This window comes from Lolium rigidum, chromosome 2 (genome assembly GCF_022539505.1).
Source record: "Lolium rigidum isolate FL_2022 chromosome 2, APGP_CSIRO_Lrig_0.1, whole genome shotgun sequence".
NCBI classification, from domain to species: domain Eukaryota; kingdom Viridiplantae; phylum Streptophyta; class Magnoliopsida; order Poales; family Poaceae; genus Lolium; species Lolium rigidum.
In genome coordinates this window covers 283,070,464-283,089,499 of record NC_061509.1, presented here as the reverse complement: position 1 = coordinate 283,089,499, position 19,036 = coordinate 283,070,464, and the positions used below count along the sequence as shown (strand labels likewise).

The 19,036-nt window shown below is 41.5% G+C and overlaps 1 protein-coding gene across 1 annotated transcript; it reads right to left on the bottom strand.

Moving 5' to 3' along the window:
- Positions 1–1,915: 1,915 nt before the first annotated feature.
- LOC124693560 (isoleucine--tRNA ligase, cytoplasmic-like) lies at positions 1,916–14,697 on the bottom strand. The gene is given in 28 exon segments (XM_047227040.1): positions 1,916–2,260; positions 2,339–2,430; positions 2,550–2,655; positions 3,105–3,170; positions 3,249–3,371; positions 3,727–3,794; positions 3,878–3,941; positions 4,311–4,452; positions 4,522–4,610; positions 4,767–4,830; positions 5,289–5,392; positions 5,561–5,698; positions 6,198–6,323; positions 6,410–6,622; positions 6,700–6,783; positions 6,978–7,137; positions 7,831–7,964; positions 9,410–9,493; positions 9,680–9,838; positions 10,227–10,305; positions 10,925–11,022; positions 11,490–11,603; positions 12,316–12,459; positions 12,461–12,479; positions 12,790–12,980; positions 13,739–13,882; positions 13,968–14,033; positions 14,124–14,697. Coding segments are annotated over 28 exon segments (3,507 nt in total). The 5' UTR covers positions 14,658–14,697; the 3' UTR covers positions 1,916–2,158.
- Positions 14,698–19,036: the final 4,339 nt, after the last annotated feature.

Here is a 19,036-nt window from a genome sequence, read left to right as displayed (position 1 = left end):
CAGAGAAACACTGCTCAGTGGTGCCCGGTAGATGCAACCCGTCGTCTCCAGCTCTGGTGCCAGAGCATGCTGAACACTTGTTTTTTAACCTATTTTTTTTTTGTTTGGGTGTACAAACTCCACTCTCATGAAAGGAAGATGAATTGATATTGAAAAAGGTTCTTTTCTGGATGCCAGGACGTAAATATTGTGTCTCTTGTGCAAGAGCTTCTACCTGTTTTGCAGAGCATCTCGTCAAAGATCCTACCAGATCCAGGTCAAAAAAAAAAAAAAGATCCTACCAGATATCTTGAGCCGGCTGTCATCAAGGGTATTTGCATTTGTAAATGATTATCTTTTCTTCTAACAGGAAAATACATAGTTATTTCTCCTTTTTTTCTTTTTTTTTTACAAACAACACACACATCCGCAACGATAGAATGTTGTAGGCCAAATCGATGTACACAAGTGTATAATTATGCCTATAAATATGCAGATTAACCAACATTCCAGACTTTTCTTGTGAATTCTTTGCATGTGGCAAGAAACACATGGTTATATATCCTAGAAGTCAGGCTCATGGGTCATAAATGAATACACTAATTCGCATAAAACATCGCATGGAATGAGTTTCTGAGGTATCAGATATACAAAGAAAGATGCTTGCTAAATTTACTACTACAAAACAACAATTTTGATTTTAGATCTTCGGTTTGCTTGAATAGAGTTTCAACTTCTGTGAGTGCACTCTCCGCATCTCCTATCTCGGCACCATGTTCACCTGACTCCTTCAATTCAGCCTGTCATAGTATGAATCAGCTCAAGGTGTGGTGCGCGGTTGATGGACTCTGAATTCAGCTTGTTTTTTATTGATGAAAAAACATACATTGTATTATGTAATGAGTTGTTATGTGAATTTTGTGAGTGTACTAATATGTTGAGCTAGAGCCCTGTTGTTTTCTGGGGTTTTTTCCGTCTCTATCAAACATACTATCACATATGTTGGAGAACTTTTGTTTATTCAGGAAGTAGAATACTGTTTTATAATGAAAACTCCATGCGAAACCATGTATTAATGATTTTTAAGTTCCTGGAAATATCAAAAAATATATGGCATGTTATAAATCAGTGTTCTATTAAGTATTAACGTGTGAAAGCTGATGTCTTGGTAAACATTTTATTATTTACCTTTTGTAGCAACTGTACTGTTGCATACAGCCTCGGATGGATGTGCGTGCATATTTTTTACACATAATGGAGCTTTTATTTACTTTGGAACATCCTATGTTTATTTTTGTTCCCACATACATTTTGTTAACGGACTGGAAACATTCATACCAGTTCCCACATTCTACAGACGACATCATTATCACTCTTTGTTAACGGACTGAAAACGTCACTACACTTACCCAGCTGCTGAAGAAACACTGATCAACATACATTTTGAGCGGTGTTTACAGCAACAACCTACATTAGTAAAAAGAATTGGAACTCGGTAACATACACGGAGACCCCTGTGCAATTGGAACAGGCTGAGACACCAGACAACATATTGGGATGTGCCGGATCGAGCTGCCGGCGGCATCCATCTGCTAGCTATCTGGTCTAGCACAGCACAGCCAAACGTCTCGCATGCTGGCTTTGTGAATATTTGCCAGCATTGCACAAAGTTTAAAATGGTTCAAACCTTAATAACCAACGGTTAACCATTTAAACCATAATAACCTAATGGTTAATCAATATTATCCTTTTACACAAAATGGTTAAATAGGTTCAAATCCGAAAGATAGGTTAACCAGTACCCATCATGTGACATCAGTTTGGCGTTATGAGAATTGAGAAAGACCGTGAAACAATCCCACAAAATCAAAGTGTATTTTCCCAGAACCTGAAGACTGAAGAATAATGACCAAGCAACAAAGACGACCCATATTGGTAAAACCAACTCACTGATTAAGCAGTTGTAGCTGATGTTTAAACACAGGGGCACGCTGTTGTATCAGTATACAAATGAGTTTCTAAACACACACTTAACAATTTAATCTCCCTTCCATGTCCGCAGCACATACAAGTAAATACATTTCTTTTGTGAGGCGCAAATAGAATCAGCCTGATCAGAATGATTGTGGTTGAGAATGACAAAACTATTCAAAATTGGAATGACGCTTGAAGACAAGAATCAAGAACGATTAGCCAGATAAAAATCGCCAGCACTAAGAAAGACATGCTTTCCTAGCTGCAGAACGATCGGCGGATAGCCTTCCATGCAGCTCACCGTAATCTGCGAGAACAGAGTCAAAACATATAAGATCTGAAGAACACACCATGGAAAATTGTTAACAGCGGTGTGGATTCCTACCTTGCCATTTCCCGTCTGGAATTCGTTCTTCAGTCTGGAAATGGACCTTGATGACAAATACACTCTTAGCGCATCAACGTGGTCACTGTTACCTGTTCCGTTCAAGGTACCACATAGGTTACTCACATAATTTCTCGGACAATGCCATGATATGAACACAAAAAATAGCGACTACTTGCACGAGTTCTTCGCAGTTGCACAATGTAGATACCTGAGGCATGGGGAAGGAGATCGGGTGCGAGCACAGGCATGCACCTCGCAATGTAGATGACAAACGACATATCATGTACATCGTGAGACTCCTCACAGATAACTACCTGCGAACCATACAATTACATTGCAATGAAAAGTGTAATGACCCATTAAAATCACTTCAACACCATATTTTCCACAAACCACCTTATGCATGTATTACCGAGTTACGGAATAAATGCTTGAAATTGGCAGTAAACCCAGACTGTATGATAGGCTCAAAACTTAACACCACAAAAGTTGCCCTCACATAGCTGCTTATGCTCACAAAGTTAGCCAAAAATCCAGCTTATCTGGTCTACTTTTGGCTCTCTTATGATGTGAAACTTGATCTTATATTAAGTCAATTACCAGAGTCTGCTAAGTCACAGATATATTTCTCCATTATCAAGGTTACTATTCAACAAAAAACTATGAGCAAACGTACTGAAGATGCAAAATAATTAAAGGTTGATGTTCAATTTAAATTCGTTTGATGGTTGATGAAGGTTAAAGGTTGAAAATACAAGCTCACCGTATCTGATGGTGCCATTGCCTTTGGAACTAAAGAATTACCAAGAACTTCCCTAATATATTGATCCTGCACAAAATAATAATTTTCGTGAAAGGATGTTCCAGTTTCTGAAACAAGAAACTTAATTTGAGAAATTTGACTGGCCTGTGACTGCAAAATCTCTTCAAGTCTACTGCTGCAATCGTCCACAGGTTTGTAGTACACATCAATTAAGTCTGTAGGTTCTAGCTGAGCAGTCTTTCGCAATTTCTGGATTTTGTTTACAACCTGAACAGAGTTGCTCATGAATTAGGAGACCACACTATTGACTGAATCAAAACAGAAATTAAACTGGAGTATCAGGAACACTAATGCACTCAAACGAGCATGAAAGTTCGACACAAGAGATGCTATAGTTTTCCTTTATTCATTACCAAAGTTCCAGCAATGCCTGTATTCAATACTAAAACATCATGATGTGTGTCAGGGAGAATTAGTGAATTTTCGGGCATCAAGAAAATGTGTTACCACTTACCAGACAGCAAACATCAATTGTAAATTTTAATACACCAAAAAGACCAAAACAATCTTTGTTAAGCAAGAACCAAGAGCACTAGTTATATATTTAAAAAAAATTGACTACCTCTCGAGCCACTCCGGCTTCAATCAATGATTGATCAGCTCTGAGATCCAAAATGACCAACACATCACCTACAAAAAAAAAGGTATTGATGGTATGTATCCATAGTAACTAAGGATGAGCAGAACTACCAAGAGTGGCATTTATGGCATACCATCTCCTGCTGCATCAATTTCCTTCTCTGACACATTTGCAGGACGCTTGAACTCTCGGACCACCTAAACACACAAAGTTCATCAGGTAATTTCATAGACATAGTGATGCAGTAAGTTTTGTGCTAAATAATGTAACTGTACATGAAGGGACATGAGCTCATGATAATCATGAAGAGTGCCTAAATAATAAAAGAAACACTGTGTATTATCTTGGCAATCAAACCAGTTGCTAGATAAAGATATATTCTGGAATACCAACAAACCAATTGGGAAACTTATTTGTATCTTAGAGACTACAAAAAATTAACCAACATAATACCACAGATGTATGATCTTGAGATAAACTGAAATTTCTCAATTCAATTCGCATCTGCTATCAATCATTCCTGTTCTGAAACTAACAACCTAAAGACTAGAAGCATGTAATGTTACCTTAATGTCATCTAGCTTCAAGCAATGACCAAAGAATGAAATCTCTCCGCTTTTCTCAAAGGCTAAGACTTGTTCCTGGGTCATTTTCTTCACTCCATTTGATACTTTGCCCATGTCCTTACCTAGTCTTTTCCCTAGAACACTGAGAAAATAGAAGGTAATGAGCCATGGCTAAAAATAGCAACAATTCTTGCACGTTAGGAACACATACCTAAAATTGGGTTCTGCCCGCAGAGAAGCATACATCATGGGATCATTACATGGAGTCACAGTCTTAACATTCATCTCCTCCATGACATACTGTATGGTAGAAAGTACATTATTTCAACATAAACAATAAGGAAACCAAGTAGCCACTCTACATGACGAAAACTAAGTAGCAAGAAAGTTACACAGTTCCAGAATAGAAAAGGATTATAGGTGTAAATCTGACAACTTTTGGCCTCATAAACAAACCTCTTTCAATTTTCCCGTGATATCTTCGAGAAATTCACTGTCAGGATGAACAACCACCATTTCCCTGGGATTTGAACTGGTTAAGCCGGCTTGAAATTTGTACTATAGTATGATGTCGAAAGGAACATATGCTTTTTAACAGGTGGTCTCATGAAGTAAAAGGATTACAGGTATACAAGTTGAATAAAACTGATAATACAGTCTTCAGGTTGCAATAGAACTGCACCAATGATATGACAACTACCACAATGATTCTGACTTGTATATACAGGGGGAACCGAACCGATGTTATGACAACTACTACAACTAAAAAAGTTACACGCACTTCTATGGTTGTGAGAGGAAAAGTTACAACCAAAATGCGCACACTAAAAACAAAATCCTTGAAATTATCTTTTGTCATACCACTGCATTAATTAATAGGAAATTACAGAACACATAATACAAGGCAGCCTACCTAACCAAAATGCCCCTACAAAAAAACACTGTTACAGAAAAAAGCAGAAGAGAGTCCGGACATACTTCAGTGGTGTTTTGAGAGCTTTGCTGTGCCGTTCACGAATATTGCGTGCAAGATCAATGATGGTCATCATCCTATTCACACTTTGCTCAACACGCTCATCTCTCTGATCATGTGGGGAGAGAAAGCATTAGAAGACAGAAATGGTAAATAAAAGCTGTATAGCTGCTTTGATCCTTGTATGTGCCTAATATAATGAAAAATACAGAAGAACAATATGTGTCTTATAGAAAGAATTGAAAGGAGTGTAGACTATCTGGTGAGAAAAAGTTACCTCCCCAGTTGTGGAAGGGAAACTGCAGAAATGAATGCTCTCATGTGATTTACTTGACACCTTCCTCAGATTTTGATAAAGAACTTCAGTAAAGAATGGCGTAAATGGAGCCATCGCCACACAAGTTGTTACAAGTGCCTACATTTCATGGTTAAAACCCTTAGAGAAGAAAAAACACCAAAAGGTATACTTGATGCATCAGGGATTGCGAATGCATAAACCACTGCACGAAATGTGATAGATGGTACCAAGCAAGAAAAGATAATTCCCGAGACTTGAGTAATTATCTTATTGATGTCAAGAAAATGAGGGGTTGCAAGAAAATAGTCACAATGCTGGTTACAGGCTTGTGAACTACTTCCAGAAGAGAAAGGTGCAAACAAAAAACATTGGCTCATCAGCAACAGGTAAAAGGGCGTCTTAAGAGGTTGTAACTTGCAATATATGAGTATAGCACTTAAGGATAGAAATCCCACCACTCCATCAACAATTTGTAGCATTGACTACTCCTTCCGATCGATAATAAGTGTCGTGGTTTTATTTCAAATTTGGTCAAATTTGAACTAAAATCAGGCACTTATTATGGATCGGAGTATAAAAATAAGTTGAAACTGTACACTGCTTGATATTTACTTACATGGTAGAGAGTTGAAAGAGAAATTTTGCAGTCTACTTCTCCAGTCCTTCCTTTTAAACGTTTGCGGTTGAACCGCACATAAATATTGGTGAGATTGTCAATATATTTTACCAAATATGGCACCACCTGTATGGGTAAACAAGCTATCAAGTTTGGCCATAGCACGGAAAGATGAATTGACATGACCAATACAAATATCCAGGAAGATCTACCGTGTAAAGCCGATATGCATCCATCTCCTGGAGAACAAAGCTAACAAGACTTTCAGTTGCAGAGTTTATCCAATGATCCAACACATTGGATGACTTCTGAAGTGAAGCTTGATCAATTGGAGAAAATGCTCCAAGACCCTCAACTTCAAGTCTCTTCGCGTTTTGGACAAGAAACCTATAAGCATTATACCACGGGAGGAAAACATCTTTCACCTGATCAAATCAAAACCTGTTAGGCCACAGAAGATACTCTTCACTAAGACACTTACATACTGAAGGAAGACACTTACAACACCAAAAACACCAATCCTTTTAAACCGTAGAGACTCCGCACGTACAACTGGAGAATTTACCAAGTACAGCCTCAAAGCATCCTGGAAAGAAAAGGAAAGAAACAACAAATTAATTACAATTCTAACTCGGACAAATTGCACAATCGCAATCCTTATGAGCTCAAAACACATGTATCTTCAGACAAAACAATAATACTGTATACACTCTAGAGCATCCGTCATATAACAAGTGAAAACTGGTAACAATCATTGACTTGTAAAGAGACGCAACATACCGCTCCATATTCATTAATGACGTCCACGGGTGGAGGGTAATTCTTTTTACTCTTGCTCATTTTCTTACCATCCTCCGCCAAAACAAGACCATTGCATATAAGATTCTTAAAGGCAGGCTTCCCAAATAATGCTGTTGACAACACCATCAAGGTATAAAACCTGCAGGATGGAATCAAATCATGAAGGTGATTATAACACAAATGAGTAGCGCATGAAGAAAAATATACTACTGTTATACATTATAGACTAATAGAAATGAGACTAGCATTATAAGTAGCACGTGTACTCTTTTTGCTCATCAAATGAAGCCAAATGATTGCTACAAACTCACACAAGTACAAAATTAAATAACATAAGTATTCCAAAAAAAAAAGGATGCCAAATTATTTGAAAAAGGGAAAAAAGGGGTACCAGAAACAATATCAATGGAAATAATTCATGTTAATCTTAGAATAATATTTCAGGCTCTTCTGTACAGGATATATTGGGATTTTAAGCCAAGCATTGAAAAGAACCTAGGAGATGCCTGACAGTGAGCTATTAGCATTTTCTGTTGTGCTGCATATTTTGTTGGTTTTCTGGCTTGGTTGTGCATTTCGTCAGTTTTTTGGGCAGGTCTTTGAAATTTAAATCTCTGCCAAATGATGATAGCCATACCATAACTTATAAAGTAAATAAAAGCAACATCAGAATTTCCCATGTTGATTTGATGGCGGAACAGATTTTTGATCTAGATTGCAAGAGCGGTACACGAAAGGGCTGAAATAAATAACAAAACCCCTACTAATTCTTATTTATTTGCGAGAATATGGTGACAAATAACTGCCGAAGATTGTGAAGGGAGTAACTAACCATCCACGTGTTTGGTCTAAGCCCTCTGCCACAAAGTTGCCAGGAAAATTCTTCTCAAATAGTTCGCGATTCTCAAATGGATAATGAATGGAGGCGTATGGCATGGATCCACTCTCAAACCAGCAGTCAAAAACCTGAAGGAACCATTTGAAATGAAAGCATTGATATGCAGTCATAAACATTAACATACATGACAGTTGATGGGTTTGCCAAAGTGAACCCTACAAATATTTTGGTCATCACCAGAAAATCGTTCTTTGTTTGAATAGTAGCCTATTTTTTGGCATACCGATGACACCAACTCTGGTTCGTTCTTTTAGCCAATGTGGCCAACTCATGGGCAAGCAAAACCTCAAGAAATATTTTGGCTAGCCAAATCTTTGGTAGGGTAACCGTGGGCAAAAAACAAACACACCCATAACCTTGGCATGGATAAATCATGAACTACACAAGTAGACGTTGGAAATAACCTTACGGCATGCAATTAACTGGGAAATTTAGCCATGTATATCATTCTAGCAATGCATGGGCAGTGGCACATTTCTCGTTTCTGTTCTTCCAAACTTCATAAGAATCTGAATACTAGAAATAACTTACGCAAAACCAATGTCACATATAATGAAGATTAGGCAACAAGATAAATAGGTGTAAATGGGTTTGTTAAGGGCTTCTTACGACATTCACGAAATATTAGTTCATCAAGCCTAAGAAAGTAATTCCATTACTTGATTGATTATAGATAGAATATGTTTTCAAAAACATAATTTCGTATACTCCCTCCGTCCCGAATTAAATGTCACAGAATTGTCTGATTCGCATGATGTTGTCAGAATCGTGATTTTGAATCGGATCGCAACCTCTACGGTAGGATCGCCAATCATATGATCTTAACTTTTAGAATCGTAAAATCTTAAATTCTACCTAGCAGAATCGTTGAATCGTTCCACTCAATTTGGGTCGTAAAGTCGTAGAATCATATAGTAGAATCATGATTCTGACAGCTATGCATGCATCTATACATTAATTTATCTAGACAAATCTGCGACAAGTAATTCAGGACAGAGGGAGTATTAGATATTACAGAACTATTAGTTAGCATCTAAATGATCATAGATCTGCAATCCTGAGATCTACCTTTGCCACATTCCCTACCATACAAATCTGACCTCCCCTCCCACCTTTATAATTCTTTCTATTCTAATCCTCTATTTTTTTATTATGTATCCAAGGACAGAGTTCGACAAAGTTTCTACTGAAACACATAGAACAATGTACAACGAAGATGTCGAAGGTAGGGAAAATGTAATATATGTCAACATAAAAGAATATGTACTCCATCCATTTTAAACTATAATGCATACTAGTTCTTTGGTCGAAGTCAATTTTTTTGAAGTTTTGACCAAGTATCAAACTTTGTAAAGTTTGACCAAGTATGTTGATGTTGATATTATTTTCTAGATACTTGGTCAAACTTCACAAAGTTTGACTTTGACCAAACTAATGGACTATACTTTCAAATGGAGGGAGTACTGGACAAGTGAGGCTAAGGCACCCTAAATGTGGGTCGAAACGAACTTACATCCTCAACACGTTTGAGCACCCCACGCCCTTCTCTGCTAGGAATCGTAATATCATCAACATGGTGGCGGTGAAGATCGTTAACCTGACAGAAAAAATCCAAAATGCTTACATCAGGACCAAAAACATTAATGTCAACGAAAAAACATGTGTAAAAAGGTTTACTATTGTTCCAATTTTTCAATTAAAACAACATCAAATTACAAGAATATGTATATTCAGCCACAAATAGCGCACAATGAAATGAATCTTGCACAGTGGAGATATTAACCTTGACGCCAGATAATCTTTCAAGTTCTTCAATGGAACCTATAACAACAATTTCTTCACCATCTTGGCTGATCCAAACTGGAAGTGGAGTACCCCAAAATCTACTTCTGCTAACAGCCCAGTCCCTAGCACCTTCTAGCCAATTATGGAATCTCTTTTCCTGCATATACATTGTTAAAAAGAAAATATATCAAACACACTAGACCAAATCATCTTTCATAACTATACCATTTCCTGTCACCTAAACGCTCCAAGCAGTTTCGTAACAATCAACTGAACTATAGTACATAAGTACTAGGTGCACAAAACAAAAAGAAGGCTGGTATTAATTACATGGTGAGGGGAACAGAAATTGATATAGCAAGACAACGTGTGCATTGACGGAAAAAAGAAAACAAGGTAGCTATAAGTACATATCAAAATGAATATTAATTATTAAAAAAAGGTGGAAAGCTTGAGCAGATCAAATGGCTAAGGGCACATCCATGAGTTAAGACCCGTAAGTCTCTTCCTAAATACAATGTCACAGGCTACAAACCATAACATACCTTGACATAATCTGGAACCCAGTAAGTCTCCTTGTTGCATTCGAGTAACTGGTCCCTAATCTTTTCAACCTTGATGAACCTACAGAAAAGCTCTTTCAGACTTATATGCCTCAATAAAATAAGTAATGCAACCAGAAAACTGTAGTGGACATAAAAGCAGACAGGCACAGCTAAAAAAGGGAACCCAGAAGATGCAACAGAAAGCCTATGATGGAATGATAGAAGGATAAAGCCAGACTTCATAAATGGATTGCTCCATGTGGTAAGAAGAGCACATAAAAATGGACTGAAGTATCACGTTCTTTAGAAAAGATAAAAGCATTTGGTGCTAACTTAATATCAGGCAGAACAATGAATGCACGTAGATTGTGGAATTTCATTTCACTTGAAAGAAAACAAATTTGGTCACGATGCTATCATATCATCTCATGGAAGAAACTTAAGATAACAACCTATGATCTGTAGCATAAAGAGGCTCATATGTTTAGTTTTTTTTTACAATAGGCTCATATATTTAGTTATTTAAACATTTGAGGAGAGTTCCCCTTAACAACCAAAATTATAAGATGGAGAAAAAGGCTACCCTCTCCCCAAATAGCATGTGTTCGTTGTGGTGAGCTAGTTCATGTATAACAGCACTCGACACCAGTCAGCACATGGACAAACTAATTTACACAGTAGTGGCAGAAGATGTTTACCAGCTTGGAACAGCCCGGTAAATAAGAGGAGTACCCGAGCGCCAACAAAATGGATAAGAGTGCTCGATGCTCCCTTTGCTAACAAGTCTCCCTTTATCCTGTTTATGTAGATGGTCAATCCTAAGGACAACATAAACTATCCAGTTTATTCAATGAACTATATTAAAACGGTTTCGAGACAATGCACAGTATTATCTATAATAACAAGACAAAGTATGCTGAGAAAGTAAAGCACACTTATGCCAACAGTCTATAGCGTACACTGGCATAGATTGAGACCATTCATGCTATAAACCTCATTTACTATTGCTTGTATTGTATCCCATGAAGATTACCAGGATAAATAAAATATGATAATACATCAAGATTTATACACAAGCTTATAAGGTTGTTCGATACTAGAATCAAAAGTATATAACTATATATCATGTAATGTCTTGTGCACTAGATTAGAACTCGACTCAAAAATAGTGTATAGTGGTTGCCAGTACTGCTGAGCAAGCAACTAAATGACAATGCATTCTTTACAGCTAAGAGCGCATTGAACACTGGAAAAACGACTTACTTTAACAGCGCTGATGATATCCTTGTCAGCCTCTTTGACATGTCGCCCTTTGAAGTCAGATATCTTCTCAATGAAGCAACCATCATCATCAACAGCTACAACAAGTCCACTAGCCTGGACGTGATGCAGATACCAACAGACAGAGAACAAAAGATATTCAAGCAAGTCATGCTCGCAGCAGAATACATGTGAAAGATGCATATATAACTTTGAAATGCTGGATAAAAAGTAACACATGACATGGCTATCTCGGAAAAGTGGCAGAGTTAAAAAGGCAGCCTCTTCAAAAGATGGCTAGCTAGACGTAACAAGCTGCACAACTACAAAGCTGAAGGCATGCAATAAACAGTGAGGTCCCTCCAAGACGCGATCGCGTGCCATCAAATGATTGGCAAAACCCCATAAACATGTTCTTCGATTCAACCTATGGGCACTGAGAGGATATTACTACATACTATCCAATAGTTTCAGCATCATCAATGTCGAAAAATCGGCGATTAATCAGCCAGTTAATCACTGCTCATGGTGTGACCGTGTTGAATATTGGGTATTCGTCGAGTTAATTGGGAGATTCTCAATTAATCGGCCTAGGTACATGTTGGTCTGGTCCAACTTAACTGTTTGATTAATGGTCGACCGATTAAATCACTTAATCAGATGATTAGCAGATACTCCCTAGCTAACCGAGCAGTTATCGATTAGCAACGAGCAGAGCGTACGGTAAGTAGTTTGACTCGTCTACTCTTTTCTCTCAGCCACCAAGGCCTTAGCAACACAGCAGCATGGTAGGTATTCAATATTCAAATCATATGAGAATTATTCTAACCTCAATTATCCCACCGCTAAGGCAGACACGATGATCATCTTCACCAAACGCGGGAGCACAATGAACAACTCCGGTTCCACTATCATCAGTTACATAGTTATCCGCAATCACCCTAAATGCGGTGTCTTGAAGCTCCAAGAAAAAAATCAAACAGAGGAGTGTATCTGCGACCAGAGAAAACTAACAATGAAAACCCACAGAAAAACTCTAGATAGTCTTGGATACAAAATTTTGGAATTGCTCAAACAACTCCAGCAGAATTATTGTGAACAAAGCTATAAAAGGCTACCTAAGGAGAATTGCTATCCTGCAGCATACTACATCTAGTTTTTTAAAAACTTAGTTAAGTAGTTACAGTCCTTATGGACACCTCCAAAGTACAGGTTAGTGATAAGGATAATGTTATTTCCATTATGTTGTTGATAACAAATCCCATATTCCCATGAGCTAAGACAGAAGTAGAAGATAACTCACTTTTTGCCTACTAAACTTGAGCCAGGAATTTTTTCCAATAATTCATATGATTCAGTATCCAAACCACCCTGGGGAGCTTCAGCAGTGCTTCCCTTTGCTTGCTTCTTTCCAGCAGCTTTAGCTTTAACTGGCAACTGCCCAAGCCTAGTTTCCCCGACAATGTATACTGTTCCACTTGACTTGTCCTTAACCTGACAACACAGTACACATTCTCAACACAGAAACAAATAGAAGTTCGCAAGTATAGAAGAGTGTCAAAAGATAGAATTCTTGTGACACAATGACTACAGCTACAGGTGATCTCGTCACATTGAGCATAGCAGACAGGCAGTATGACAAATACGATATTTGTTAGCAGCCAACTCGATACAGTTCTAAAAAAAAGGTATCATCATAGTTGTTCCAAGAATAAATTCATTAGAAATGTTATATAGCCTTTGTGCACAAACATTACAAATATGTCTAGTTGACATTGCTGCAGGTAAATGCTTCTCCATACTGATACTGTGATACATGGGGAATTATCGAGAACTTGGCAAATAAGTCCTTGGTGGAGAACTCAATTAATCCAGGAGGTAGACGCATGCATTGCACATGCAAGAGCATTGTAGAGACAGAGAATAATGCGTAGAACCTTAAGAGCAAGATCAGGTAAATGATGCTAATATACCAGGCATAGCATACTTCTAAGAAGCTGATTGACAGTTCTTGTTATGCTTGCATTATGCCATATAGTTTAGATGAACATCCAAGGTTCAAGCGTCACGTAATTGTTCACTTTATTAAATTCCTGGGTATCTTCAGTTTTTCACTGCGTTTTTCTTTATCAGCTCTGTTCCTTGCAGAACAAGGTTTTCAAGTGTGGAGTGCAAAGTACTACTAACAGTCAGGAAACTCGAAATAAACCATAGCATTGCAATGTGGAAAAAAAAAACAGAGAAGCACTAACCTTGGCATACACAAGATTGGCATTGACACACAACGCTAGGTTGCTCGGGAGTGTCCAAGGTGTGGTAGTCCATGCAACAAGAGCCGCATTGTCCGCATCACCAACAACAGGGAAAGACACCATCACTGCTGGGTCTGGGACGGTCTATGGCACCATAAAAGACATGGTTACTACAAACTGCGACAGCAGATTATTATGAGGTTAACCAGGAAGAAAGGGAATCACTCACCCTGTAGTCCAGGCCTGCCTCGAAGTTTGAGAGTGCAGTTTTGCAACCTGTGCTGTAAGGCATAACCTGGAACAAGAGCAACAGTTAACAAGGCATAACCCTGAATCCTAAGCTTGCTTGTACCACCAAACTACGAGTTCAGGATTGTGCACAGACCTTGAACCCCTTGTAGACGAGGTCCTTTTTCCAGAGCTGTCCGAATACCCACCACACGCTCTCCATGTAGTTGAGGTCCATGGTCTTGTAGTCGTCCCTGAAGTCGATCCACCTCCCGGAGCGCGTGACGACGGCCTCCCACTCGGCGACGTACTTGGTGACGATGCCGCGGCAGGTCTCGTTGTACTTGCCGATGCCGAGGTCGAGCACCTGCTGGCGGTTGGTGATGCCGAGCGCCTTGTCGATCTCGAACTCGACGGGCAGGCCGTGGCAGTCCCAGCCGAAGCGGCGCGAGACGTGGCGGCCGCGCATCGCCTGGTGCCGCGTGACCACGTCCTTGATGGTGCCGGCGAGGATGTGGCCGTAGTGGGGCAGCCCCGTGGCGAAGGGCGGCCCGTCGTAGAAGACGAACTCCTCGCCGCCCTCCGTGCGGCGCAGCTGCTCGTGGAAGGCGTGGAGGTGCTGCCATAGTTTGAGCACGCGCTCCTCCTCCTCCGGGAAGGAGAAGTCCTTCCCCTCGCACACGTCGTCCATGGCGCCGGGGCTAGGGTTTGGGGCGGCGGCGGCGGCGGCGGAGAGGGGATGAGTTTGGGCGGAGGAGAGGAGAAAGGGTTTAGAGTGGAGGGCTTCACGTCACGTGCCGCGCGCGTGCTTCCTGCCTGCCGTCCCGAGGAAATTTTCAGTTCGGTCCCTCCTTCCTTCGCTCAAGGGAAGAACAAGTTATTACTTAGTACAGTCTGCTGCGCCGTGGGAGTCACGAAAGACACCAAAGACTCTGAGCAATTTACATAAGGAAAGGAGACTTTGAGTTATTTTTATATTATTACGCTAAGGACCTTCTCCCCTTCCCTTCTGTCAACCTCCCAAGCTGTTCAAGGGTAGAGTGGAGTGCAAGTTTAGTGTCTACGAGTGATTAACCAAAATTATGACCTACATTAGTTGTGTATTTCGTCAAAATACCTTTTTTTTGTTAACTTTCCAAAGCTAATCTTGTATTCCTAACTACTTGCCTCACCCTACTGGTTTTCCTGGCGTTCTGCCCGAAAGGAATTCCCATGGCACCCATTGGATTTCGCATTGGTTCCTTTCTCGTTCATTTGATATAACCGTCCAGATGATGTTACATGATCTAACTGTCCAAGAATAGTAGAAAGGGGGCCAATTAAACACTTAGGAGGCCATGGCCCCTGTCTCCACCCTCTACCTCTGATCTCCGATGTTCTCCGGACCATGCCGCATTCCTCTCTTACATTACTGCCTCCCAATCGTAGTCTCGTGTGTTTGAAACCGTATAGATGGAGTAGTTGTAGTTTTCTTCCTCCAGTTGTTTCTCTTCAATCCATTGAGCTTCCTTCCCTAATCCTCCATTAAATGGATGAACAATCATATCATGTCATCTCCCACTTCCAACCCCTATGTCCACATAGGTACGCCGCTACTGTGTTTATCAGGTTATGTAATTGCTTTGTATGTTTGGAAGATAATAATCCGTGTTCCTCCTTGCGAGACAATCAACTTAATTTGGAATGCGTGTTTGCCCATACTTATAGTGCTCACATTCGAGCAACTTAGCGAAAAGCTTCGGTCGTGGAGCTCAAAGCTTGACAGAGCAACTACAACCGTAGCACCAATGACGGGAACATTCACTACCATCGAGAATGCCTGAGCTAACAAGACTAGGCAGTATATTTCATTAATTACCCTATGGTTGCACAAGGAATGTGGATATGAGCAGGGGAAGTTATGAGTTAGTCAAGCATCGAGATGAAGCGCAAGAGGCGTTTCGACATACCGAAAACAGTCTCTTGATCTATCGAGTTGAAACTTGAAAGTCTTCGTACTGTGAGTGCGCTTGGTAGCATTCCTGTGATAGCAATCCAACAAACTAGAATGCCAAGCGAGCATTTTCTCAAACACCTCCCGGGTGGGTCCCAGTCAAGTGGAGGAAGCGGCGAACTGTCAGCCCTGCGTGAGCTCGAGGCGGGGCGGCGAGTAGTCGCCATGCGAGCTCGCATGGTGGTACAGGTCTACGGGCCGGTGCGGGGCGAGGGAGTGTGAGCGGGGTCGGAAGGAGGCCAGGGGAAGCATAGCAAAGTCGAGGGGAGGCTCCAACGCCCACGCACTTGCCAGCACCGACCTTCCTCGACGTGAATTGGTCCGCGAGGTACGCGGGTCGGCGAAGCTTCACATAGCTCGATTCGGTGGCGAGGCCACTCGTGCCGAAGGGAAAGGAGGGGCACGACGACGGGGAACCTCGGGGCACACGAGAGAGGTGGCGTCATAGGCAAACGGCGACACAGATGGCGACAAAAGCCGTGGCCTATACGGCTACGTGATGAAGACTGTGTATCTGTTGAATGTAGATGGGCTGCAGTCCAGTAAGGCAGCCCATGTAGTCTACAATTCCTGAAATCTCAAGGCCCATCACGTTGGCAGCTTGGGACAGCCTTGGGGGACAAAGTTTAGTCCCACATTGCTAGTTGGGAGAGAGTTGGAGTGGTATATAAGGGCTGCTGTTCTAGTCATTCCAAGTGAGTGAGAATAGAAGGAGCCCTCGCGCACTCCTCCTCCTCCGCCCGCCCGCCTCGCCTCGTCCTCGTCACGCACGTCGCGTTTCGTGACTCGAGTTCGAGTTCGAGACACACTCAAGGAAGCCTAAATTTTTGCTTGGTGCACCAAGTGTGTTGGGTACGTGTCGACCTGCATGTGCATGCTCGCCGCGTGTCCCTGGCTTCCTACGCGTGGCAACGCGGTCGGGTCGGCTTCCCGAGGCTATACCAGGAGACGGATCAGATCTGGAGATATACAGTCTCGAACTCTCTAGTCCATCTCTCTCTCGCGAAGTTCCTTTTGCTGCGCTACTCTCTAGTCTTCCCCATCCCGGCGATTGCGTGCACGGCCGTCCGGGAGAGCGAGGCCTCCGAAACTCCGTCCGTTGAGATCCTGCACCGGGAGACGGGCGATAAGGTTTTTGGGGAGCGTCTCGGCGCGACTGCTCGCTACTGTTCGTGCTCTTCTTCGACGGATCGGCTGCTTCATCGACGGATCCGACTACACCATGGGCGACATCAACAATACCCATGGTGGTGGTGGTCGTCTGCTGCTGGTGCGACCTTCCCGGTCGCGATGTACGTGCTTTTCCTCTCCTACCTTGCACTGCTACTTGTTCCATGTTCGGATCCGATGCATGTGCTTAGTCCGATGTGTGTGGTTAAGTATGCTTGTGCATCTGTAATGTTGCTTTCGGTAATTAATCTCATACGGAAATTGCCTAATAATCCAACAATCCAAAAACCTTATATGCATAGGCAATTTTCACCGTCTGGTTTTGCTGCTGCGCTTAAACCGAGCCCGTTTACGGGATCTCATTTCAAGAGATGGCAGAATAAGACCCTCTTGTGGCTCACTGCTATGGGCGTGCACCGAGTTGCGGAAGGTATTCCCAGAGGTCCGCTTACTCCCGAAGAGGATAAAGCGTTCGGGGATGCCACCGTAATCTTTGTGGGTGCCGTCCTAAGTGTGCTTGGAGACAAGTTGGTTGATGCTTATCTGCACATACGAAATGGGAAGGAACTGTGGGATGCACTGGACGCTAAGTTTGGTGCTGCCGATGCCGGAGGTGAACTGTATGCTATGGAGCAGTTCAATGACTACAAAATGGTTGAGAACCGATCTGTAGTAGAACAGGCTCATGAGATACAGATCATGGCAAAGGAACTTGAGCTCCTCAAGTGTGTGCTACCGGACAAGTTTGTCGCGGGATGCATTGTCGCTAAGCTTCCCCCTTCATGGAGGAACTTTGCCACTTCTGTGAAACATCAGAGGCATGAGTTTTCTGTTGAGAATATCATGGGCTCTCTCGGATGTTGAGGAGAAGGCGAGGGCAAAAGACAAACACACTTGGAGGAACCGAGGGACGTTCTGCTGCCAATATGGTGCGAGAAAAATGCCCACAAGTCCAAGGGAAAGAACAAAGGAGTCTCCCGGACTACCAACTTCAAGAAGAAGGGGAAAACGGAGAAGAAAGATCCTTGCTGGGTGTGTGGCGAGACGGGCCATTGGGCTAATCGTTGTCCACAACGCAAAGGAAAGAAATGTCAAGCTGGACAGAACTCAACTTCTGTCAACATGGTCATTGGTAACACAGAGGAAGGAACTACAGGGTATGGTAATATTTTACCTACTGTTCTTTCGGTGTTTCAGCCCACAGAATGGTGGGTTGATACAGGTGCCAATGTTCATGTGTGTCGCGACATCTCCATGTTTACCTCTTATCAGGCACGAGGTTCCTCGGTAATGATGGGGAATGGGTTACATGCTACTGTTCGTGGTGTTGGCACGGTAGATCTGAAGTTTACTTCGGGAAAGATCGTGCAACTGAAGAACGTGCTGCATGTCCCTTCTATCAAGAAGAATCTCGTTAGTGGCTCCCGTCTTATGAAAGATGGGTTTAAGTTGGTGTTTGAGTCCAATAAAGTTGTACTTGTCTAAGTATGGAACTTTTGTTGGAAAGGGATATGAATGTGAGGGAATGTTTCGCTTCTCTCTAGAAGACTTCGTGATAATGTTGTGAACCATGTAAGCACTAGTGTTAATGAAACTAATGTTTGGCATTCACGACTTTGTCATGTTAATTTCGGTTGTATGACGCGGCTTGCTGATATGAGTTTAATTCCGAAATTCACCTTTGTCAAAGGCTCTAAGTGCCATGCTTGTGTGCAAGCAAAGCAGCCTCGCAAGCCTCACAAGCCTGCGAAGGAAAGAAACTTGGCACCACTAGAGCTCATACATTCAGATCTATGTGAGATGAATGGTGAGTTGACAAGAGGTGGAAAGAAATATTTCATGACTTTGATTGATGATTCCACTAGGTATTGTTATGTGTATCTCCCGAAAACTAAAGATGAGGCTCT